The following is a 23,448-nucleotide window of genomic DNA, read 5'->3' on the forward strand; positions in this document are numbered from 1 at the left end:
GTTATGGAAGATGTAAAACATGCCACAAACCTCAGATAATAATAGTGAGCCTTTGTATTTTGCAGACATGAGACGCCGTTTGCTCGTATGATATTACAACACTATCTATGATTGTAATACGTATGGCTACACTACAACGGTTGCTCTAACCGTCACTCTCACTCTCGCTCTCACCATCACTATTACTGCCGCTCTCATACTCAATACTCAACCTCGCTCTCAGCCTCAACCTCACTCGGTAACCCTTCTCACTCTAACTGTCACTCTCACTCTCACTCACTAAACCTCCAATTGTCTCACTGAATTGTCTCACTTCTCTATTGCCTAATGCATCGACGTGGTGGACATATTTATTTTGCATTCATTGTGTGGCTCATCCAGTAATATAAATATAGACGTAGGATCCTATAAATTTCAAGTAAGGTTTTATATAGAAGCTTCACGTATTTGAATAGAAAGTGAATAGCTATCAATTGGATAACTGCAAAATAGCATAAAAGCTAGAAATAAGGCCTAAAATATATAAATATACTAGCCACGATGTCTGCCCCAATCTTAAAAGGTACTAATTTGTTCAAGCCAATCAAGGTCGGTGCTGTCACCTTACAAAACAGAGTAGCACACTTACCAACAACCAGAACTAGAGCTACCCTGGAACACGTCCCTACCGACTTGATCCAGCAATACTACTCAGACAGAAGCTCTTCTCCAGGTACTCTTTTGGTCACGGAAGCAACTTTAATCTCGGAAAAGCAAGGTATCTACACCAATGTTCCAGGTATTTGGAACCAAGACCATGTCAAAGGTTGGAAGAAGGTCACCGACGCTGTCCACAAGAAGGGAGGTTTCATGTCTATTCAATTGTGGGCTTTGGGTCGTGTTGGAAAGCCAGATTTGTTAAAGGCTGCTGGCCATGACTTGACCTCTGCCTCTGCTTTATACGAGAGTGAGGCCTCCAAGAAGGCTGCCGAAGCCGCTGGTAACCCAGTTAGGGAATTGACCGAGGAGGAAATCAAGGATCTTATTTTCAACCAATACACCAATGCTGCTAAGAACAGTATTGAAGCAGGCTTTGACATCATTGAGATCCACGGAGCAAATGGTTACTTGGTTGAACAATTTATTAACCCTTCTTCTAACAAGAGAACCGACAAGTACGGTGGTTCTATTGAAAACAGAGCTAGATTCGTTTTGGAATTAATTGACCATTTAATTACTGTGGTCGGTGCTGAGCGTTTGGCTATCAGATTCTCTCCATTCAGTTTCTTCCAAGGTATGTTGGCTGAAAATGAAGAGGTCCACCCTGTTGCCACCTTTGGTTACATTCTTTCTGAATTGCAAAAGAGAGCCAACGATGGTAAGCAATTAGCCTACATCAACTTAGTGGATGGTCGTTTCAACGCCGACTGGACTGAGTCTGGAGTCGACAACAGCTTCGCTAACCAAATTTGGAAGGGTGTTATCTTACGTGGAGGTAACTACACCTACGACGACAAGAACAACTGGAAGACAGTTGCTAAGGACGTTGATGCTGACGACCGTACATTGATCGGATTCGGCAGACATTTCATTGCCAACCCTGACTTAGTCGAGAGATTGAAGGAAGGCAAGGAATTGAATGCCTATGACAGAGACACTTTCTACACTACCAACAACTATGGTTACAACACTTACCCATTCTTGAACCTGAAGGTCGAAATTGACATTGAAGAAGAAACCAAGAGACTCGGTAAATCTTTAGTATTGGAGTAAATCTTGATTAGCTCTTCTAATACTTTTCATATTAATAGATTAATTTACTACCAATATAAAATAGTGATGATTGATATATAGTCGCCAAATAGTAATTCTAACTGATATGGAGATCATGTTGTCTATTATGCAAAATTTATAATGTTTATAAAGGAATCTATGCTTCGACAGAAACAGTCTTTGCTGTAACGTCCATCCTCAAGTGGTACTCACTTAATCCGATCTCTCCACCGAGTTTTCTGAAGTTCGACATGTACACAGCATGTTTCTTTTCGGCTAACTGGTTCATTTCCGGCCAATAAATATCATGAATGTACTCGAAATCAAGAAGACCATTAAACTCCTTGTCAAGCTGCTCCTTGGGAACGAAGTTTTCAAAAGGCTGGTCATAAATAGTCTTCAGTCTAGTGTAAGGGTCTATGAAAGGGCCCGCTACCTTAAAAAATGTATATCCTATCCATGGAATGTTGGTAAAGAGTCCTCTTCCCAATCTTTCAGGGTAATGGTTTTGTAAAATGTGTAATACTTGCTTGGTGATGGAAAGGGATGGGAACTTAGAGGAAAGTTTCATGTGTTCCGGAGCTGCCTTGAAGTCTATCAACAAAGCCAAAGTGTCTTGTCCTGAAGGCATATACTGAATGACTCTTTCTAACATGAACACAAGATGTTGCACCTGTTTTATGGAAGGAGCGGTGTTTTGATATCCATTCCTCAAGTAAAGGCAAGGTCTATTCTCGTTATCGTAACCAACGATAAGGTTCTTACCTGTCTCGTTTTCATGTGAGACCAAGTCTGCTGTGATTTTCTTTTCGGGGTCAGTATGACCTGGCACCTCTACAACGCCAAATGTTCTTCTCCAAACCATTGTTTCTTCTATACGTTTGATGGCGACATCGACCTTCCATTTGGAAGCTCTCAAATATCTTAAGAAGCACTCCTGGGTCAACCAGGCCAACTCTTCCTCTAGTATAGGGTGAGTTTCTGCTCCTTGTTTCTCCGAAACGGGGATATCGTTTTTGATGTATTCTTTGAAATGCTCAAGGACCTTGTCATACATTTCCTTCTGCTCATCATCCAAGTTGTGGTTGGGTGGTTTTATTGGGTTTATTGGTTCGCTGAACGGAGTGTGGCGCTTGATGTAGGTTTTCTTCGAGGACGAGCTTACAGCGCTTGTTGAGGTCGCTCTTGAGGAGATGGAGGCGGCGTCTGAGTTGGGGCTCGCTGTGTTGAGTGAGCTTTCCGAGCCCTTCTTGCTACGGAATAAGTTCATATTGCAACCGATGTTGTGAGGTGGTCAAGGATGGAAAAGGGAAAAGAAACCAAGAACACAACACAGACAAATGTGCCAGATTGGATGTGTTAGTTTGTTGTAAGTGGAAATTTATGGTAATAAATACACAAGACAAACAAGAAAAAGAAAAAGAAAACAAGAAGAAATTGTAAGTCAAAATCCAGGAAGTTATACGAGAGGTTGGAGGAACGACCGAACAAGGAAGCGACAAATAAAATATGTCAAAATTTAGAAGGAGACAGAGAAAGAGAAGAACAAAAGAACAGAGGAACGGAGGAAAAGAAATGCGAATGCGAAAGGAATAACAAAGCCGGGAATTAGAAGCCTAAACCCAGTATTCTCTGTCAGTGAGCACAGAGCCTGAGCCTGGATAAACTGTGTAGGATTTAATGCACATTTACGTACAGTATACGAATTAGGATGAGAAAACAAAGAGAGAGAGAGAGAGAGAGAGAGAGAGAGAGAAAGAGCGAGAGAATTGGGATTACAGTCGCGTTAGTTTAGTAAATATTGCACAGGACGCGAGCGGAGAATGCAGAGGAAGAGGAAGAGAGAGAATGTATGAGTAGCAGGCATATAATGCATTTAAAAGGCAGAGTGGCTTATCAAAGGTGAAGAAGAAAAACAATGTAAAAATGAAATGATTAGTGGAAGAAGATCCAAGCTTTGGTCTCAAGAATGATGCAATGAAAATCAGACACAGTATGGATTTATTTCCTCTTATTCTAAAGCGCAAAGAGAAGCGCTTTTCATCTGTGGTTACATAACCGAGAAAGCGCATTCGAATTTTGCAGCTTTGTGTCGTAAAGAATGAATTCGGGTTCTCTTTCTTGATTTATAAGTACTTCTTACCAGGGAAAGTCTAGACAGAGATCTGGATGATACCTTCAAGATCCTTATGACAATGTTGTCGTTCTTGTAATGTATTTTGTATTGCTGGGTTAGCGAAAAAGATCAGTTGGGGGACATGCACTGAGGTCACTTTATATGAATTACGATATACAGTGAAGCAAAGGTATCAGAAGGAGAACATTTTGAACCCTTTCAAATATTGCGACAGCTTTTGCACCCTCGTCAACTTCCATGGGGCGACAAAGAAGAGGTGTTATATAGCACCATGTGAAGTAACTTCACACGCAATATGCTGTAACTATGATGTCCTCATTCTTTTTTTAATAAAGAATATAGCCATCTCTTTATTAACAGGCTTCATGTGTCTTTCACATATATATATAAATATATATATATAACAGTATAAGAGTGAAAATGAGACAAAATCTTTATCACCTTCACTCACATCCACTACCACAGAAAATCCAAGAAACCACTTCCCAATTGGTAGCAGCTCATACTGTACGAAAGACTCAGTGTCAACTCTAATTAGTGAGGCACTCAGTGTGGAAAGGTATGCCATTGGAGCCAATCTAGTTTCTCTTTCTTTATTCACTGTATCATTTAGAACTATCTGACAACATCAAACACACATCAAACACACATCAAACCACTATCATAATACTAATTGACTTGTTTATTCCCAATTCAAAGGCGCTTTCTTCTCTTTCTTAACAAGTAAATATACCATATATTCATTAGTTCTTAAACGTTATCCAGCAAATAACTACCTTCATACCACTACAAACCACCACAAATGACTTCCAAAACTTCAATTACAACAATCTCATCGTCTTCTGCCAAGGAGGCTCCAATCACAGCCGACTATTTAAACAAATTATTGGAAGATAAGTTTGCCGAATCTGAACTGTCTGCCTCAATTGATACCAAAGAAATCAATACTTATATTCTTGCTGACTTGCAGAAGAAGTCTTCCAAGCATAAATTTATAGTTCAGTCAACCAAATTGAATGCTCCAACCTCAGTAGAATCTGAGTTATCTATTCATTCCAATTTCGGTGCAGTATGGGATTCTGATAAGGATGGCTACATAAGTTTGAAGATAGAGAACGAGAAGGTGGCTGCATCACAGGAGCCAACGGAAGAGAAAGAAATAGATGCGGATGCGGATGTGGAGGAAGCAGAAGACGTGGAAAAGAAACAGCCTAAAGTAGAGGAGGCCAAGAATTTGAGCGTCAATACTACATTAATTTCAGTATTTTGGATATTCGTTAATTAGTCATTAAATTGTTAATTATACAGTTATAACATGTCAAGTATATTATACACAAGCTCTAGTTTATCATTGAGGTATCCTAGCTTCTCCGTATTGGAAGAAATGCTCGACAAATGCTTTTTTAAGTTTTCGAGTATTTCCTTTGTATCCTCGTCAGTATCAGGATTGAAAGAAGAAGTATATAAGTCATTCTCTTTAGCGATTTTGACTTTGTCGTCATTCTCCAGAGGTATATCCTCAAGTCCCAAATCATCCTTCTTCTGGTTTGTTTCTTTCCTCATACTTTTCATCTCACTTGCTGTAGTGCGCTTGAATTTCTCCAAGTAGTCTAAGTCCAGTCGATAAACTAGCTCCAATTCATGGTGGTGCTTTTCCAAGTCCTGGAGTTGTTTCAACTCAGCCAGTAGATAGGTTTCCAAGAATGTTTTCCTTCTTAGTAACTGGTCATAGCTTAGTATGTCAATGGTCTCGCTGGGCTTGTTGACTGACATGGATGAAGTGGGAGGTAATTTAGTGACATGAAGTCGAGACAGGAATGACTTTGATTCGTTGGTGTTCATCCAGGTTCTGGATATTATTTTTTGTGTCTCTAGCATCTTCTTGGAGAAGTTGCCCGTTCCCACTGATGGATTTCCAAACCTCTCTATTACCTTTGTCAAAGAAATCGCCAATATCTTATCCAATGATTCCAAGGTTTGCTGATCTAACGGCTCCCAAAACCGATCTATAAACTTCCCTGGCACTCTTTTCTTTGAACTTTCCATTTTGTACATGGAAGGGTCTATAATTTTGAACTCTTCAAGATGAACTATTCTTCTTTTGCGTGTAAGTGGCTCGTCGATTTCTGGTTCAACACTGTTCTGCCTGGCGGTCTCCGTAGCCGTTCGTATATGATTGACAGTTGTCAATTGGGCAGGGTTGTCTTCGTCATTGTTGTTTTCCTGGTTACTTGGCTCTTCGTTCGCCACTGGGTTGTCTACTTCGTCTCCAGCTTGTACTTGATCTGTAACTTCTTCGTTTAATTGATCTTGGTGCCTTTCCTCGTCGTTGCTCTCATCGTTATCAGATTGCTCTTGACTAGCTCCTTGAGTACTCTCTTCCTCGTGTTTTTGCTCTCTAAGACTTTCTTCGTAAGCCAATTCGTCATTTGTCTCTTCTAGATTAGTAATTGTCTGAATATTGTGTCCCTCGCTACGTCCCTCGCTATTTTCCTCGCTATTTTCCTCATTGTCTTTGTTGATTTCTTCGTTTTCTCCTTCATTGTATTCATCGTTGTCTGTTAGATTGTCTTGTTCATTGTCTTCTTCATTGGTTTGAGTTTCTTCGGCTTCTATTTGGTTGCTTTCTTCTTGAGTATATTCTTGATGAACTTGCCCTTCGTTGGATTCATCTTCGTTATCTTCTTCTTCGTTATCTACTTCATTATATTCTTCTTCTTCGTTGGCTTCTTCTTCGTTAGCTTCTTCTTCTTCTTCTTCATTGGCGTCTTCTTCATTTACCTTCTCTTCGATGGTCTCTCTCTGAGTCCTCTCTTCGTTGGTCTCATCTAGACGCGTATCCTCCTCTTGGTCAATTGCTTGGTCGTATTTACCCTGATTCGTTTCTGGTTCACTTTCTTCCTGGCCCTCGTTGTTGTTCATTGGTGCCTCTTGATCCTGCTCTTGATCCTGCTCCTCCTCCTGCTGCTCCTCCTGCTGCTCCTCCTGCTGCTCCTCCTGATTTTCCTCTTGATTCTCCTCTTGGCCTTCTTCCTGGTGCTCCTGCTCTACATGGTCTTCTTGCGGTTCTATCTTTATTACGAATTCAGGCCGCCCTGAAGAAGCCACTCGAAAACGACTCCGTCTTTCGGGTTGGGTAGATATGTTTGGTTCGGTTCCAGCAATAGTTGCCCTTTCATTGGTTACACTTGCAGCAAAATCTGACGTTGTTGCGTTCCTACCTAATGCGCTCAGTTCATCCTCTGCTTCTTCCCTTATACTTGTTTCGTGCTCTCTTGTATCACTCGACAGATCATTTGAAATCAGATCGCTGTCGGGTTCCTCTTTAACTGTAGTTTCGGTATTTGAAAGACCCAAACTCGAATTTCTGGTGGAATCTTCAGCTTGACCTGGTGCGGATTCCTCGGCACCATTCAAAGACATTCTATGGTCGTGAATATATAAGAAACTACATTAGTCTATAACAAACTGTTAACTGTTTGTTTATGAGGAGGAAACGTATGTGTTTTGTGCAGGATCATACTGTCTCGTATTTTGCAATTTTGCAATCGTTGGAAGAGGAGCGATTGTATGAGATGAGAGATGATGGAAGTAGAAGATAGTTTAATATATTATGATTTTTTTTGTGTGAAAGAGATGGAGTGATACGTTGCCAATTTGAAATTGATAATAAAGATCTGGGTATTCTTCTTGTTTGTTTGGGTTTTTTTTATTGAGAAATTTTGGGGGAGAGATTGATGTGTATTTCTTGCTCTATTGAGGTAATTGATTTGATTCAGCATTTCTCATTTTTTTAAACGGAAGATCTCATTAATGGTAAAAGCAAGCAATTACAGTGAAAACAAACTACACCAAATTTTTTAAAAATCATATATAAATGTATAGAAGTTGAAAGTATACTGTCACAGTTCTCCCCATATCTAGTCCTACAATACCACCACCTCCTCCTCCTCCATTACTACCACTACTTAACTATGCCCTACTTAACTATGGAGAGATCGGTTCCAAAAAATCCATTGTGTACAGGAACTAACATCGCTCATCAGACATCGGTCTCTTCATACATCGGAGCTGCTATGAAGAGATAGTTCATCAGATTCTTTACTAGTGTAATTATTTATTCTCTAGAAACTATATCTAGCAACCGATATGGCACCACAATCATGGACAAGGGGTCCCGTGTGTGGTGTGGATAATTGTCGGTCACGGCTTTACCGGTCAACCGATGGTTTGACTATCTGTCAGTTCGGTCATGTTATGGAAGGTAATATAGAAATCAACGATGATCAAGATCAAGCAGTTATCACCACAAGAAGGTTGAACGTAGTGAATGTGGACGAACACGGTAAATATACCAGTACTGGAATGTCCAATTCTCAGCTGGTGGTGTCCAAAAGAAGCTCTAAACTTTACGGTACAGAAGCCAAAGATTTGTACTTTCTATGCTTGCAGATCCTTCTAAAGAAAGAAGTTGACATATTTGTGAACTTGTTCTTTTCTGAATCCATACGACATGACTTAGTCCAGGTGGTTAAATTAAATTGGATCAAGTGTCTCGGCGTCATATACAACCACGAGAGTAACGAGGTATCTAATGGTGAAACGGCACAAGCTTCAAACAAGAGTGATGGAAATGAGAGTGACGATGACTACATTGATAAAATGAGGAAAAGTCCCAACGATAAAAGGGCAACAAGGAAAGGAAAGACACACACAGTGTCAACTCTCGATCTTATCTCCATAATATACTTATCGGCATTGCAGTTAAAGTTTCAACCACTATACGTAAACAATTTAGTGGAGAACATCAAATCAAATCAGATACCATACGCAAGAACACTCCATCTCATCCCCAAACTGATGATGGACAAGTTACCCATGCCATACCATAACAGATTACAGCCACCTCGGCTACCGCTGCATTTGGAACTTTACCACAGTATCAAGTTAAATGGACTGCGCTTACACTCCTCTAATGCTGGCATTAGCAAGAGCTTGGCGATCCCATTAAATTTCTATTATCCCTTTGTATTCAATGTGTTTTCAGAAGTTCTACTTTTCCCACATGCTATTGACTTATTCAACATGTTCACCAACTTGATGGGTACTCTTGAAATTGATACTTTAGACTTGGAACTCAAAGACGATGTTTCCATTGGAGGCGTCGTAAATTTCCCTGAAGTCCGAATTTTGGGAGCTATTATATTCATAGCGAAACTCACATTTGTAAGTAACCCATTTAGTTCTTCTTTACATCCGTTAATTTGGTTAGATAAGTTGAACAAATACGAAATGAATAACGAATATTCATACATGACTTCAAACAATAGAGAGTTGTTGGACTGGTCCGACGACAAAATTGACAAGTATTGCAATTGGATATATGAACATATTATCCCCAAAAAAAACAAAACATACAACATGGAAAATGAAGAAGAGTTGGCGATCATAGAGGAGCAAGAGGAGTTAAATATACGAGACAAACGTTTATTTCAGATATTTAATATGGATTCCAATGACGTTTCGGAAACACCAGCAAAGAGATTAAAATTGGATGCAAAACAGCATGATGACCCAGTAGACTTGTCAATTAAGGAAGTGCTCATAAAAATGACGAAGAAGAGGAAGAAGAATACTCGGAAAGTGAAATATGAGGATATAATTGCTGTTGAAGGAAAGTTACTTAGCAGACTCTCTGACATATTTTGGGTAACACCAGATATCTTGGCAAGGTCATATGAGAGTATTGAACGACAAGTCAAAAAGGATATTTGCGACAAGAATTTAAGCAAATAGATATGTAATAATATGTAGATTAGTGTATTATAAAAGCTCATTTTTACGACTTGAAAATTTCAATGCAGCAGTTTCTATTGTGCTGCTTAAGTCCTTTCTGAACGATTATTCTTTGTGGAATTTCAACGGTGCAACCAAGGAATCCAATTCTCGGAGAATTGCATTTATCTAATCAGGATATTACCATTACCCTGTTCCTTATCCCGATTTGAGGTACAGTAAGATTTTGCGCAAAAACAAGCCTATGGATTTAAGCACACTCATCCGTTTTCTAGAGATTCACTCTAACGTCACCGCCAAGAAAATAAATTCCTACTGAAGCGAATGGATACAGAAAGACTTTGTCACAAATCGGCGCTTTTAAGGTGGTATGTTGTAGTACTAAAGGCTTAGACTGTCTTTGAAGTGCACGAAGTGATTACCCTGTATGGCAATTTACGATTGCAAAAATTGACGTCGGCGATAGATGCAACAATTGATAATATCGAAAAAAAAATTTTTAATCAAATATTTTTAATCAAGAAACTGACATGATGGAAACTCCGGGGATTAAATATCATTGCCTGACAAGTGGAAAGGGTATGCGAGTCCGAGCTCGCTGTTCCCGGTTACAATGGCAGAGGCTTGTGTATATGTGGGTGATATAGGAGAAGAGTTCCAATGTTGATAGGTGAAGCAATAGTAGAGAAGGTAGTTATTTGCATATCGTACAGGGCATCGAGATGGCTCGCATTAACGAGGACATGTAGAGTGCTATCTGGGAAAGAATGTGCTACAGGGAGAGGATGACCGTTTGTAATTATACATACGCTTTTCGGGACGGAAAGTGCTAGCTTCGGAAACGTTCAAAACAAAGTGTAGTAAGAAAAGACGAATAAAAGGGGAAATCCTGTACAACATCCATGGAACCATATTGGTGTAACTAATGGTATAATTGTAGGATAATTCGGAAGTTTCTATTGTATACAAATGGATATTCGTATCCCCATAAAACATATAATATGTCACCGCTCCAAAGGATCCAAATTGGTTGCCAATGGTGAATCTCCCAATACCTTTTTCAACCCAGCAATACTCTATGCTTTCTAAGCTTTCTAAACCCAGAACCGGAACAACAATCCACCGTTCCCAAATGTTGGAAACCAAATGTTGGCCTATAGCATCGGCGTTTAGCACGTTTCTTTGCTCACCTCTCTTACATTCCTCTATATGCTACACGTCATGTACGGCACGCGAAAGCGTAATCCCCGACTCACTCTCTCTGCTTCTCCCCGGATTTTGTAACTGCCTGATTCAATTGGCCATGCACCTGCACAGTATAGCTACATTTCGTTAAAACACTGGCAAATATGGCTACAGTTAAGTGCCCAATTGTTACCCCAGAAGAGGGGAGAACCCCACACGTCTAGTTCCTTGGAAAATAATTATTAGGACACATAATCTGGTGGATTCATTAACGCTTGGTTCATGGGCGTTTGATCATACTTTGGGGAACTGCCGACTTACCATCGGGGCCTCTTCTAGCCCCATATATCGGAGTTGGAGACGCTGTGTGTGCACTCCAGGGACTTACAGCCTCCTATAACCGCTTTAGTGGAGCACAGTTATAGAGCACGGAACTAAGCACATTGCTCCCCTATTAATAAATATTACTGTTGTTCTAATGAGCGTATAATAGTTACGGGGAAAAATGGGGCATGATCTCACCGTGAAAAGTTGTATAAATACCATTGCAGATTCCTCATTTCTGTGTATTCGCAATTGTATATTCTTACTCCATCAGTCTACTACCAAGCCAAATAACCAGTAGTCTTTTTATTTGATCATTACTTAAACTTACAATGTCTCTCCCATTATCCGTACCAATCAAGTTGCCAAACGGTAAGACTTACCAACAACCAACTGGTTTGTTCATCAACAACGAATTCGTTCAATCTAAGTCCAAGAAGACCTTTGCTACCATCTCTCCATCCACTGAGGAGGAAATCACCCAGGTCTATGAGGCTTTCGAAGAAGATGTTGACGTTGCTGTTGAAGCCGCTAACGATGCTTTCCACTCTTCCTGGTCCCAGGGTGACCCACAAATCAGAATGAAGGTTCTCTTCAAGTTGTCCGAATTGATCGAAGAACACGCCGAAACCTTGGCCTACATCGAAGCTCTTGACAATGGTAAGTCTTTGATGTGTTCTAAGGGTGATGTTGCCTTAACTGCTGCCTACTTCAGATCTTGTGCTGGTTGGACCGACAAGATCAAGGGTTCCGTCATTGAATCCGGTGACACTCACTTCAACTACACCAGAAGAGAGCCAATTGGTGTTTGTGGTCAAATTATCCCATGGAACTTCCCACTTTTGATGGCTTCTTGGAAGTTGGGTCCAGTCTTGGCTACTGGTTGTACTACTGTCTTGAAGACTGCCGAATCCACCCCATTGTCTGCTCTTTACTTGGCCACTTTGATCAAGGAAGCTGGTGTCCCAGCTGGTGTTGTCAACATTGTCTCTGGTTTCGGACCATCTGCCGGTGCTGCCATCTCTTCCCACCCAAAGATTAAGAAGGTTGCTTTTACTGGTTCCACAGCCACAGGTAGAAGAATTATGAAGGCCGCTGCTGATTCCAACTTGAAGAAGGTTACTTTGGAATTGGGTGGTAAGTCTCCAAACATCGTCTTCGACGATGCTGATGTCAAATTGACCATCCAACACTTGGTCACCGGTATTTTCTACAACACTGGTGAAGTTTGTTGTGCTGGTTCCAGAATTTACGTCCAAGAGGGTATCTACGACACAATCACTTCTGAATTCAGAAAGGCTGCCGAGTCACTTAAGATTGGTGACCCATTCAAGGAGGACACATTCATGGGTGCTCAAGCTTCTCAAATGCAATTGGACAAGATCTTGAAGTACATTGACATTGGTAAGAAGGAGGGTGCTTCTGTCATCACAGGTGGTGAGAGATTAGGTAACAAGGGTTACTTCGTTAAGCCAACAATCTTCGGTGACGTGAGAGAAGATCACCAAATCGTCAAGGAAGAAATTTTCGGTCCAGTTGTCACTATCACCAAGTTCAAAACCGTCGATGAGGTCATCAAGTTGGCTAACAACTCCGAGTACGGTTTGGCTGCTGGTGTCCACACTACTGACATTAACAAGGCTATCAACGTCTCCAACAAGATTAACTCCGGTACTATCTGGGTTAACACTTACAACGATTTCCACCCAATGGTTCCATTTGGAGGTTACTCCCAATCTGGTATTGGTAGAGAAATGGGTGAGGAAGCTTTGGACAACTACACCCAAGTCAAGGCTGTCAGAATCGCTCTTACCAAGTAAACGTTTTGCGCTGGTAGTATATAGCTATTTATTTTTATGTCGTAATGTTTCCCAAAAAAATAGTATGTATCTTGTTTAACTTAACTGTAGTAAATCAATTGTTGCAAAATATTAGGGTTGCAGAATGCGAATCCCAAATTAGTAATAATGTAAGGGCGGTATTTTTAAAGTGTTGAAATATGGGAATTAGGGGGAAGTAGTAGAGGTGGAAACTGACGTGCTTCATGGAAGAAGACCCATTGGCGTGTGCTAACATCTATTGTGTGAATTCCAGAAAAATTTGGAGCTTTGTAGTGGGTTGTGATTGGGGCTGGGTTATTAGTGTTGTTTCGTAGGATCTGCACTCGTAAATTGTTGGCTTGGGTCTTAGCTCCGGAAGATAACAGTTCATGAACACTTGGTTTATTGGTATAAGCTAGGAAGAATTAAAGAAAGGAAGTCTTCAGAATTCCAGTTAAGAGTCACTCTAATAGAGCAGGTACATTTCCGCTGCAATATGGGTTGTCTTCAAAATCTGGATTTTTCCAGGATTAAAGCTATCCGAGAAACAGAATAAGTGTGAGATGAAATCCACGTTATCAAGGACATTTTTTAAGAGTGAAGATGAACGGTTGGCTGTCCACGTCACACGTCAATATGAATTGTGACTTCTTAATGGTTATTTGATAGTCAAATTTTATGGATTATAAAATTATGGGACAATTTTTACAGAAATGTTAACATTTTGCAGGAAATGTAGTAACAAATAAAAGTGGATGAGAGACTCTACGGAGTGTTTCATTACATATTAAATTTAGCTTTCAAGGGGATATATCTACAAATCGAGATTAAACTCTCGGTCTGGAAGCTACTTTACCAAAGAGACAACTTTCTAAATAACTGCCATCACAACCTCTATATTTGCAGACAAACTTTTTTTAAGCTAAGAAGCAAAGATTTTTGATTCTTACAGGTGGCAAGGAGCCTAACACTAGGTAATATACCAACCAATACAATGATCTACCATCATAACTCTTTGACGTAGCTATCGGGAAACTATTATAACCGATAACCAATTACCAATAAACATAGCAGCCAATTACAGACTATAAATGTAGCACATCAACTAATGGATAGCTGCAAAATTACCTATTCCACTCTCTGTCCTGCAGCTACCGAACTACCATCCATCTTTAACACCTTTCTGTATGGAACGTCTTAACTCAGAATTTCTGCTTGGGCAATCCCCAAAGACCAAATCTCAAAAGATTTATTAATCCACGTGATATGTGACTGCTTTTTTTCAATCACCATTTTCCCTCTTCCCTCACATTACATAATCGCTATTTTCTTCGTTCTCCCGCACAAGAGCACACTTCTTTTGTCGCACACTTAGCATCCTCCCATAGTTAAGGTGCGGCTCGTGCTAACTAAGTGCAGTCTTGTTCATTGGAGTCCCAAAAAACTTTTTCACTCCTCCTCACAAAAAAACTTTTAAGAACGTTATTCTTAAATTCTTGTAGATATTCCACTAGTTAGACCTATCACAGAAATATCATCAAAATGGTATGTAAAGGTAGTAAGTGCTACGTACCGTGAGATCAGAAGAAATAGAAAGAGAGAATTAAAGAAAGTCATGCAATTTTGAAGCGAAGTGAAATTTCCTATTGAAGTTGAGAGTGAAAAGATTCGACATCCTATCCAAGCTACCCAATGAAGAGACAAAATAGTAATGAAAAATAGAGCCAAAACGAAGAATATCACTCCCACGGATATGTAGTCAAGATGAAGAAGATTAATTAAACAGAACTCATTTGGAGATCCTCACAACTAGGAATCCACAATATTGAATTCGGACAACATGAAATAGATTGAAAAATTTTCAGAGTTCACAACTACGTAGTATCAATAAATCGGATAGACTGTTAACGAAAAACGGTCATGTTATTGATTGTCCCAAATGAATTGAAGTCCTACAAGTCATATTTTGTCCATTCAATATTTTACAGAAAACACACTATCAAGAACAGACGTAGTAGGGGGAAACCACAATACTATGATCATGTGTAATGTTCATCATGCTTCTCAGATCAACGGTGCAAGCATAAAACTCACAAGATGTTCGTAATACTAACAATTATTTTAGAGTGACGCTGTTACCATCAGAACTAGAAAGGTTATTTCCAACCCATTATTGGCTAGAAGACAATTCGTCATCGACGTCTTGCACCCAAACAGAGCTAACGTCTCCAAGGATGAATTAAGAGAGAAGTTGGCCGAGGTTTACAAGGCCGACAAGGACGCTGTTTCTGTTTTCGGTTTCAGAACTCAATTCGGTGGAGGTAAGTCTACCGGTTTCGGTTTGATCTACCAATCCGTCGCCGACGCTAAGAAGTTCGAGCCAGCTTACAGATTAGTCAGATACGGGTTGGCCACCAAGGTCGACAAGGCTTCTAGACAACAAAGAAAACAAAAGAAGAACAGAGACAAGAAGATCTTCGGTACTCAAAAGCGTGCTGCTAAGAGAGCTGCCAAGAGAAACGCTGATTAAACTGATTGATAACCTATTATATTATTATTACCTTATTATTCGTTTTTCATTATGTTACTTTAGTCCTAATATCTGTTAAATAGAATAGTATAATACTTCTTTCGGTTTAGTTGAAGTTGTGGGATGCATCTTTTAATAAAAAAAAACTTATGTGTATTATAAAACTGATTGTAGCACTTGGTAGTAACAAGAGTAACGATTCAACTAACAAAGAACTACTATTATAATCTTATTACATCTACTAACTACTTCTTTTACAAAGTGAAATATTGTACAGGTATAATAAGATCTTCACAGATGGAAATTCCTGCATATCTCAATATCAGAATATATAATTTTATGTTACTAAGAATGATGAAATAACTGATTAATACTAGTTTCTTCACCATGTCAGAGAGAAAGGCTATAAATAAGTACTACCCACCGGACTGGGATCCGTCCCAAACGGTGAAGCGGAAAAAGAACCCTAATCAAACCATAAAAATCCGTATGATGGCGCCATATTCGATGCGATGTACTAAGTGTAATGAATACATTGCAGAGAGAAGATCGTTCAACGCCAGAAAGGAGACTACAAATGAGAAATACTTGAGTATTAAGATAATACGGTTCCATATTACATGTCCACGGTGCAATAACCACATTTCATTCAAAACTAACCCCCAAACTGCCGGTTATACACCAGAGGAGGGTGCGGTTAGAAACTACGAACCCACAAGAAAAGTTACTTCTACCAATGTACCGAAAGATAGACAGGAAACAGAGGATGAATTATTAGAAAGATTACAAAAAGAAGAGGAGGAGAGTGAAAAGTACCAATTGTTACGAGAAAAGAGGAAAAAGAACCCATTCTGGAATAAACAAGAATCACTTCAAAATGGTGATGTATACGAGAATTTGGAGAAAAGAATCCTGGAACACCAAAGAGAACAAGAGATAAATGAGCACTTAGAGGAATTGCAATTCCGTAATTCACGACTACAGGCTAAGGGTGGTTCTGATAAATTGATAGAAGATGCAAAAGCCAAGATAGAACAGGAGATCCAAGAACTAGAGAAAGTGCGACAAAGCATCCAGGAAGAAGAGGATGCAAAGCTGGCAAAGGAAGCATTCAAGGAAGCATTTAAGGGCGAGAGCTCAACCTCAAGTACTTCGGTAGATAGCAAAAAGAGGGTAGTCGAAGATGAAAGAACTCTGCCTCCAAGAAAGAAAGTAGCTTTAGCAATAACCTTGAAGAAGAAAAAATTGGAGAACAAAGAAAACTTGGAAGAGAAAGAGATACGAAACAAAGACCCAAAGATTCAGCAGCAAACTTTGCAGAGTGCCATCGGGGGATATTCATCGTCAGAAGAAGAAGATTAAATACTAGAATTGCTTTGATTTGAAATTATCTCATAGATATGATATATATATTAATGAATAATAATGACTTACGATATTCGTCTTATATGATTGTATATTCTAAATTAGATAAACAGGATTCCATGAAGCTAATTGAAGTAGAAATCGTTCAAGGTACCAGTTGGCATTATAGGAGGATCCACTGTAGCGTGGTAGTTTTTCTGAATCGCAATTAATTGCGGTATCAATTGGTTGATCTGAGTCTTATCCATGTCCTTCCTACATAAGCAAACACCTCTGACATATTCGACAGAACAATAGTAAAACGAACTTAAAATCTCATGCTCCCACATCTCCGGGATGGTGGTGAGCGGATCGTCACACGTTCCCAAGTCTCCCAAGTACTCGATAGCTCTTAAACTATTCAATAAATAAGCAGTATCTTTTCTGGTGAATAAACCTTCAAGGTTACCGTAGAAAATAGTGACGTCACGACCAATACCTTCATTAAAAGACTTGAACTTCTTGACAGCTTTAGGATCTATCTTCTTACCACTTCCATGCAAAATATTCTCAAAACCAATACGTATATATGCTTGAATAAATGTGTCAAGCAAAATATTGAAGCCAACCAGGTAAATATCGTAGGAGGCATATCCACGCAACTCCTCCATATATTCACCTATTGTTTGAACAATTTGCTGAGCCATATTTGGATCATCCTTGGTTTGCGATTGACCATCGTCATACCATGATTTGGTAAAAACAAGTGAAAGTGCTGGATACAAGTCATTCACAATGATGTCTACGATGGTACGAATGACTTGCGCGTTTAACTCTGTACTAGGTGTCAAAGTATCTTCAAATGCCTGCTTGATTCTACCATGATAATTAGTGTGGACTTTCTCCAAATATGTGGGGAGGAACTTGTCCTGCAAACGGTCTGTGTTGATTTCGTAGGTGTTACCAAGAGCAGCTAAGTACTCTATCAAACCAGGCTTGGAAATCTTTTCCAATTCTTCGGTTGTCATGTTTTCGATATCAAATTGTTGGTCATTGCGGTCGCGTCGTCTAAACAATCTTTGAGTTTTACTCTCCTTGATCAAAAAACGCTCGTTGTTGTAAACGGACATGTACTTGTCAAATTCCTCCTCGATTATTTGCTGGTAGTTAATAATACGTTTAATATAGCAAATTGACCAGTGCTCAATGACCCCGACAAGAATCTTAGAGTAACCCGAGTCAGCTGCAACATCAGCTTGCTCTTTAAGCATAGCAAGAGGAGTTTTGAAGTCAGGAAGCACAAATGCATCTGAATCTACTTCAAGGGTGATTACGTTATCTTGAGCATCCTCGTCTTCAATTACTTGGTGGTAGTTGTAAACATCTGGGGCCAGTTCTCTGACGGTGAACGCGATTGTTTCTTGCTTCATGAGGTTGTCGTTCCATTCCTCCATCTTCAAAGTAATGACCTTTAGGTAGTCTTCTAAGACTACATTCTTGAGATCTTCTCCTATGATAGAACGCTGGTCTGCTTTGACAATTGATTTCCGTTTTGCTGCCAGGCTTTGATCTTCCTCCGGAGGTTGTAAAGCTGCAACAAATTTACTGTAGTGCGAATCATAAGATAAAATCTTCATCAAATCTTCTGCTGGAGGATCCGAATTGATAACCTCCATTGTGAACTTATGAAGCTTGTTGTAGTAGACATTTTGAATAAAGGAATCCACGTCCCAACTAGCAGGAAGCAAGGGATTGAGCCTCTGAGCAACAAACATCAATTCATCTTCCAACCACTCCAAGTTGTCATAAACTAGCATTTTGTCATGCGAGAAGTGATTTATACAAGCGTTGAATGTTTCTGAGAGGTTCTCTTCGAGCTTCTCATAGAAAAATTTCTTGTAGTTACGTCTCTTTCCACGAAAGTCAGCATAGTCTACAGTCTTAGCATCCCTGGTCTGGAGTAGGCCTAATGATTCCATAAGAGAAAATTTAAGGTCTTCCTTAGATTCGTACTCAATAATTTTGACAACTCTGAAAACAAGTTGGACATTACCGTCTTTCACTACCTCTGTTAAGGATATGATTGCCTCGCCGAGCAAATCCTCAAATTTAGCTATTGTTCGTTTGATGGGATCGGTAATTTTGAATACAATTGACCTGAAGTCATCTGAAAGGGATCTAGAATAAACCTCCAAGTAATCCAGGAAATTTCTGGCCTGAGTCAATTCGTAGTGAATAAGGAAAATGTTAGGAAGTGTATATGTCAAAGAATTCTGGAGCTTTTCAAGCTCGTTATCGATCCGGGAATCAAGACTTGTCAAGAGTTCTCTATAATGCTTAATATCTCTTCTGAGATTATCCACTTGTGTGAGGAACTGGTTGACAGCTGTCATTTTACGGATAGTGTCGTAGTCTTTAATGGAAGCCACAGAGTCGTCGTAAATCTGGTTCACTTTTCCAATGTTTGACTTGATGGAGTTGAGTTTAACGGCTGCTGCATTCAATTTGGACATATTTGCCATAATTGAGTCAATTTGAACCGTTGTGGTCGCCGAAAGCTTAACGTCAACAGAACCCTTTTCCTTGAGGAACTGTTGGCGGATAGTGGGGATCTTGGAGAGGTCATCCTCCACCTTGATGAGATGAGCTATACGAGAAAGAGCAACGTCACTCATCTGAATTGTCAGTCTTCAGTCCTTTCTAATGCGTATTTGGAACTATATCCACCCTCTCTCCTGACAACACGTCCTTATGATCAGTGTTGTTTAGCTTTCTTTGATTTAATGAATGTAATGGAATTTGATAAACGCCAGCGCGCATAGTTAAGAATATGGTAGCGCGGTAGATTGTTATGGTGAGTGAGTGTTCGTGGTTTTTATTTAGCTTAGTGTAATAGTGAATGTTAGGGGAATGTTAGGGGAATGGTAGTGGGTGAGATAAGGAACACAATAATATGATAGGTTGACTACAGGGGAAGGAATATATGGGTGAAACTAGCAGAAATACATGAAATTTGGAAGTTGTAATGATTTTTTGTATAGTTTAAATGAAGATTGATACATGGTATATAGGGTCTATTCTTTAGGAAAAAGTATTTGTTTAATGGATAATGAAAAATTATAGGTTGTTACCAAAAATTTGGCAAATACTCTACTTTTTGGTTTTTTCTATATGGTATATACACCGTTAGTTCAATGCTGATAGGACAGAAATCCCGTTAGGGAAGTGTTTAATTGCAACGAGATGATATATTCAATAACTATATATGTGCGTATGTATTGTACCTTACATATGGATGTAGCTGTTTTTAAAAATACCAGTTTCCTAATTTAGATTTAAAGTCGACGTCAAGAATAATATGAATTTAATTCTTTAAATGGATTGTTATCTGACAGTTCTGGAACAAGAAAGTTCCTATACAGAAATACACTACATGGCTAATTCATATGGAACGGAAGATATATTCAGACTATATACCAAACTACTTCTTCTTAACTCTCTTCGTTTGTCCCTGACGTTATCTTCATGCCTTGTCTCTCTTCGAAACTCCACTCCCTTCTTTACGCCGATATTAATTCTTCTAACTGTGGCCCCCACGTTTGTTCTGGTGATGATTGTTATATCTTCTTGTGCCTCCCGAATGATGATTGTTGTAATTATGGTTACCTCCACCAGTATTATAAGGAGATCCTCCACCCATCATCATATTTCCATTCACCGGACTTCCCCCTGCCACAAATCCTCCTGGAGGTGGGATAAAACCTCCTGGAGGCATGAACTGTGGTTCTCCACCTGGATACATAGGCATGGGTGGTTGTCCAGGTGGCAAACCGCCTGAAAATTGTTGTTGTTGATACATCATAGCGGCATGGAATTGTTGTTGCTGGAAGTGTGCTGCCATAGCAGCTGCAGCAGCTTGTTGTTGATGAGGGGATACTGGGTATTTCGAACCAGCCGGTGCTCCGTAAGTATTTGGCAATGCAGGTGCCATCATTGGGTTAGGCATGAAAGGAGAAGTCTGTTGCATGATCATACCTGGACCACCAGCAACCTTATTATATGGGCTGTTGATCGATGGAAACAATTTGTCGTGAGTTTCATCAATAGTGGAATCCCAGGTTGGTGGCGTTTGGAAGGTTTTGTCATATACCACAGGAGTATCCTCCTTTTTGTCTTCATGACGTCTTCTGGTCGTCACAAACAAGCTGAAAGCGAATTTGAAGTCCTTTACCTTCTTTTCTTGGCTCTCTTTTGTAGGAATGCGATCAGCTCCACCAAAGAAGTCTGCTGGCGAGATTTGATGATGTCTTTTAGAGGAACTACCAGAGGAAACACTTCCATTAGTGAATGGTCTCTGGTGGTTCATTCTTGGCAGAGGATTGTTAGGAGAACGGAGGAATGAAGCCTTAGGTGGTGTTGGCGATATCTGATTATGTTTTACTGATGGTGTGAATGCAGCAGCTTTAGGATTAAGCTTGAATGCCGGTTTCTTGACTGCTGCAGCTGATTGAGTAGACTGCGAAGGGGTGACTGAAGCCAGCGAAGTTGCAGCCACAGACGCATCCGATGACACAGGGGATTGGGAAGTTGCCGAAACCAGGGCATGGGATTGAGCCAGTTTAGCAGCGTTGGTTTGTTGTTGCTTTTTAACAATTTCATCTTGCTTCAACTTGTCCTTGGACAAAATTGGTAACAAGTCGGATGGCATCTTGTGAGGAATTTTAAAATTAGCAGAAAATTCACGAAGCGAATTAATTTCGCTCTGGGCATTAAGACGGAAGGACTCGTTGTGGGGTGGAAGTTGAGGCTTTGCTGGAATCGAGTCTGGCTTCTTCTTGATTGTGGGAACAGTTGGAGGAACAGTACTTGCTGTAGCAGCGGATGTGGAAGTAGTAGTTGTAGTAGGTGCAATATCCACAGTACCCGCGGTTATAGCCTCTGTCTTAGCAGCACCATTCTCTTTTGCTGGGGGAATGTCTGGAGTACTAACAGCTGAGATGTTATCAACATTACTACTTGGAATTCCTGGTGGAGGAGTGCCCTTCACCTTAGCTGTTGCAGAACTACTGATAATTGCGGGGTCGTTGTGGTACTGAGCAGCTCTTTGTCTTGGTGGAACGTACTTTCCTATAGTCTGTCCACCAAGAGCATTTCCTCCTTCTGGGCTACTAATTGAAGCATTACGCAAAGCTGCCATTAATTCGTCTCCTCTTCTGTCCACACCAGAATATTTGTCTTCTTCATCCATACCACTATCGTCCACTTGTATACCTCTTTCTTCTAACACGTGGCGATCACTTGTGACCAGTCCCTCAATCTCCTTGGCCAAACGGTCTGCACGAGCAAGTCTTTCGTGATAATCTGGAGCAGATTTGTTTATTCTGGTCGTGTATAAATGCTCATCATAAGTAGCCTCTACACCGAACTTCTCCTCGTTAACCTTAAATTGATCCCATTGACCGTTGTCAGTACCAAAGGTGTCGTGGTTCAATAAGGCAGGATGACTAGGGGTGTCCTCATCTGGCACCCAACGTTGAAGAGGGCGCTCACGAACTTGTACACCACGGCCCGAGATATCAGTGTCAGTCTTAAAGGTTGACTGGGCTGGTTGCACTGAGATTGGCTGAACTGGCACAGGTTGAGGGACATGCTCTGGCTGGGTTGATGTAGCAGAAGGCTGTGGAGTGGTGGACTTGGTTGGTGGTTGAGACGTTGGCAGGACCAAAGTCTGAGAGGCCGCAGTTTGGTTGTGACTCACAGGAGCATGTTTGGCTCTCAAATCCACGTCTTGAATTTCCAAATCAATCAAATCTTTAGAAGGAATAATCAAGGTTTCAGGAAGATCGCTGGATCCATCAATATTGCTTTTGTCATTGATCAAACTCTTTCCCACATTGACTGGGTTCAAGAGAACTACAGAAAGAGAAGACGAGCCTGTTGCAGAGAGATCTCCATTAGCAAGAAGTCCCTGATAACGAGCTCCATTCGTGGTGGTTGCAATACACCGTTTCCCAATAGCCTTGGTAATAAGATAAACGAGTCTGTTGGTTCCGGAGTCGGCGCCGGAAATACCAGAGGTAACACTGGAACCACCGTTGGCACTGTTGTTACTATTGGCGGAGTTACCATTGGTACTTCCGTTAGTGTTCCCATTGCTGTGCCGAGAGTTAGAACGGCGATGGCCGTTTTTCTGTGTGTTTTGACGGTTGTTATTACCTTTCATTTTAGTTAACAACGTAGGTGAACTGGCTTGAATTAAGGATTAGTGTATCGCCTCCCTTTGTTTGGTCAGTGTTAACTGTTGTAATGTATCAATACTTCGTTTACAAGCACGCTGTATACTATTAATAGTGTTTGAAGACTCGTAGTAGAAGAGATTTTTTGGCCTCTTTCTTCTAGAGCACAGTCAAGCACAATAGTATGGTGTTGGGATTAACGAAGCGACTTTCGGTTACTGATCGTTCGACACTCCACAATAGTTGAGCTTTACTGAAGGTACAATAACGCCACTTGGATGAATGGCGAGCTAAGTCTTCAGAAAGTTCCAATTTTGGTCCCGT

General features: G+C 40.3%; 10 protein-coding genes across 10 annotated transcripts; 6 read left to right on the forward strand and 4 right to left on the reverse strand. All coding sequences in view use genetic code 12, as the record gives it.

Annotated features, from left to right (window-relative positions):
- The first annotated feature begins 305 nt into the window (after window positions 1-305).
- Window positions 306-1,831, forward strand: RJT20DRAFT_7771 (alkene reductase). Its single transcript, XM_064921197.1, has one exon. The coding sequence runs from the start codon at window positions 541-543 to the stop codon at window positions 1,750-1,752; it is 1,212 nt and encodes a 403-aa protein (XP_064776703.1). The 5' UTR covers window positions 306-540; the 3' UTR covers window positions 1,753-1,831.
- PDR17 (Pdr17p) lies at window positions 1,695-3,261 on the reverse strand. Its single transcript, XM_064921198.1, has one exon. The coding sequence runs from the start codon at window positions 3,020-3,022 to the stop codon at window positions 1,910-1,912; it is 1,113 nt and encodes a 370-aa protein (XP_064776704.1). The 5' UTR covers window positions 3,023-3,261; the 3' UTR covers window positions 1,695-1,909.
- A 949-nt stretch (window positions 3,262-4,210) lies between these two features.
- On the forward strand, window positions 4,211-5,223 carry RJT20DRAFT_123694 (uncharacterized protein). The gene has a single exon (XM_064916013.1). The coding sequence runs from the start codon at window positions 4,692-4,694 to the stop codon at window positions 5,172-5,174; it is 483 nt and encodes a 160-aa protein (XP_064776705.1). The 5' UTR covers window positions 4,211-4,691; the 3' UTR covers window positions 5,175-5,223.
- On the reverse strand, window positions 5,198-7,489 carry RJT20DRAFT_152127 (uncharacterized protein; the record flags this gene model as incomplete). Its single annotated transcript, XM_064919068.1, has 1 exon — window positions 5,198-7,489. Exon 1 carries the CDS (start codon window positions 7,310-7,312, stop codon window positions 5,198-5,200), a length of 2,115 nt encoding a protein of 704 aa, XP_064776706.1. The 5' UTR covers window positions 7,313-7,489.
- A 398-nt stretch (window positions 7,490-7,887) lies between these two features.
- RJT20DRAFT_7788 (uncharacterized protein) lies at window positions 7,888-10,062 on the forward strand. The gene has a single exon (XM_064921199.1). It carries the CDS (start codon window positions 8,039-8,041, stop codon window positions 9,683-9,685), a length of 1,647 nt encoding a protein of 548 aa, XP_064776707.1. The 5' UTR covers window positions 7,888-8,038; the 3' UTR covers window positions 9,686-10,062.
- A 1,088-nt stretch (window positions 10,063-11,150) lies between these two features.
- Window positions 11,151-13,231, forward strand: ALD5 (aldehyde dehydrogenase (NAD(P)(+))). Its single transcript, XM_064916014.1, has one exon. It carries the CDS (start codon window positions 11,527-11,529, stop codon window positions 13,012-13,014), a length of 1,488 nt encoding a protein of 495 aa, XP_064776708.1. The 5' UTR covers window positions 11,151-11,526; the 3' UTR covers window positions 13,015-13,231.
- Window positions 13,232-14,384: 1,153 nt separating this feature from the next.
- RPS24 (40S ribosomal protein eS24) lies at window positions 14,385-15,715 on the forward strand. Its single transcript, XM_064916015.1, has 2 exons — window positions 14,385-14,559; window positions 15,140-15,715. Exons 1-2 carry the CDS (start codon window positions 14,557-14,559, stop codon window positions 15,542-15,544), a joined length of 408 nt encoding a protein of 135 aa, XP_064776709.1. The 5' UTR covers window positions 14,385-14,556; the 3' UTR covers window positions 15,545-15,715.
- RJT20DRAFT_123700 (mRNA splicing protein) lies at window positions 15,716-16,961 on the forward strand. The gene has a single exon (XM_064916017.1). It carries the CDS (start codon window positions 15,932-15,934, stop codon window positions 16,904-16,906), a length of 975 nt encoding a protein of 324 aa, XP_064776710.1. The 5' UTR covers window positions 15,716-15,931; the 3' UTR covers window positions 16,907-16,961.
- On the reverse strand, window positions 16,962-19,640 carry SEC6 (SNARE-binding exocyst subunit). The gene has a single exon (XM_064916018.1). It carries the CDS (start codon window positions 19,561-19,563, stop codon window positions 17,035-17,037), a length of 2,529 nt encoding a protein of 842 aa, XP_064776711.1. The 5' UTR covers window positions 19,564-19,640; the 3' UTR covers window positions 16,962-17,034.
- Window positions 19,641-20,468: 828 nt separating this feature from the next.
- Window positions 20,469-23,111, reverse strand: RJT20DRAFT_131825 (uncharacterized protein; the record flags this gene model as incomplete). The annotated part of the gene is made up of 1 exon (XM_064918081.1): window positions 20,469-23,111. One exon carries the CDS (start codon window positions 23,109-23,111, stop codon window positions 20,469-20,471), a length of 2,643 nt encoding a protein of 880 aa, XP_064776712.1.
- Between the last annotated feature and the right edge of the window lie 337 nt (window positions 23,112-23,448).

The sequence above is a fragment of the Scheffersomyces xylosifermentans genome, assembly GCF_036884685.1.
Source record: "Scheffersomyces xylosifermentans strain CBS 12540 chromosome Unknown RJT20scaffold_1, whole genome shotgun sequence".
In the NCBI taxonomy this organism is placed as follows: domain Eukaryota; kingdom Fungi; phylum Ascomycota; class Pichiomycetes; order Serinales; family Debaryomycetaceae; genus Scheffersomyces; species Scheffersomyces xylosifermentans.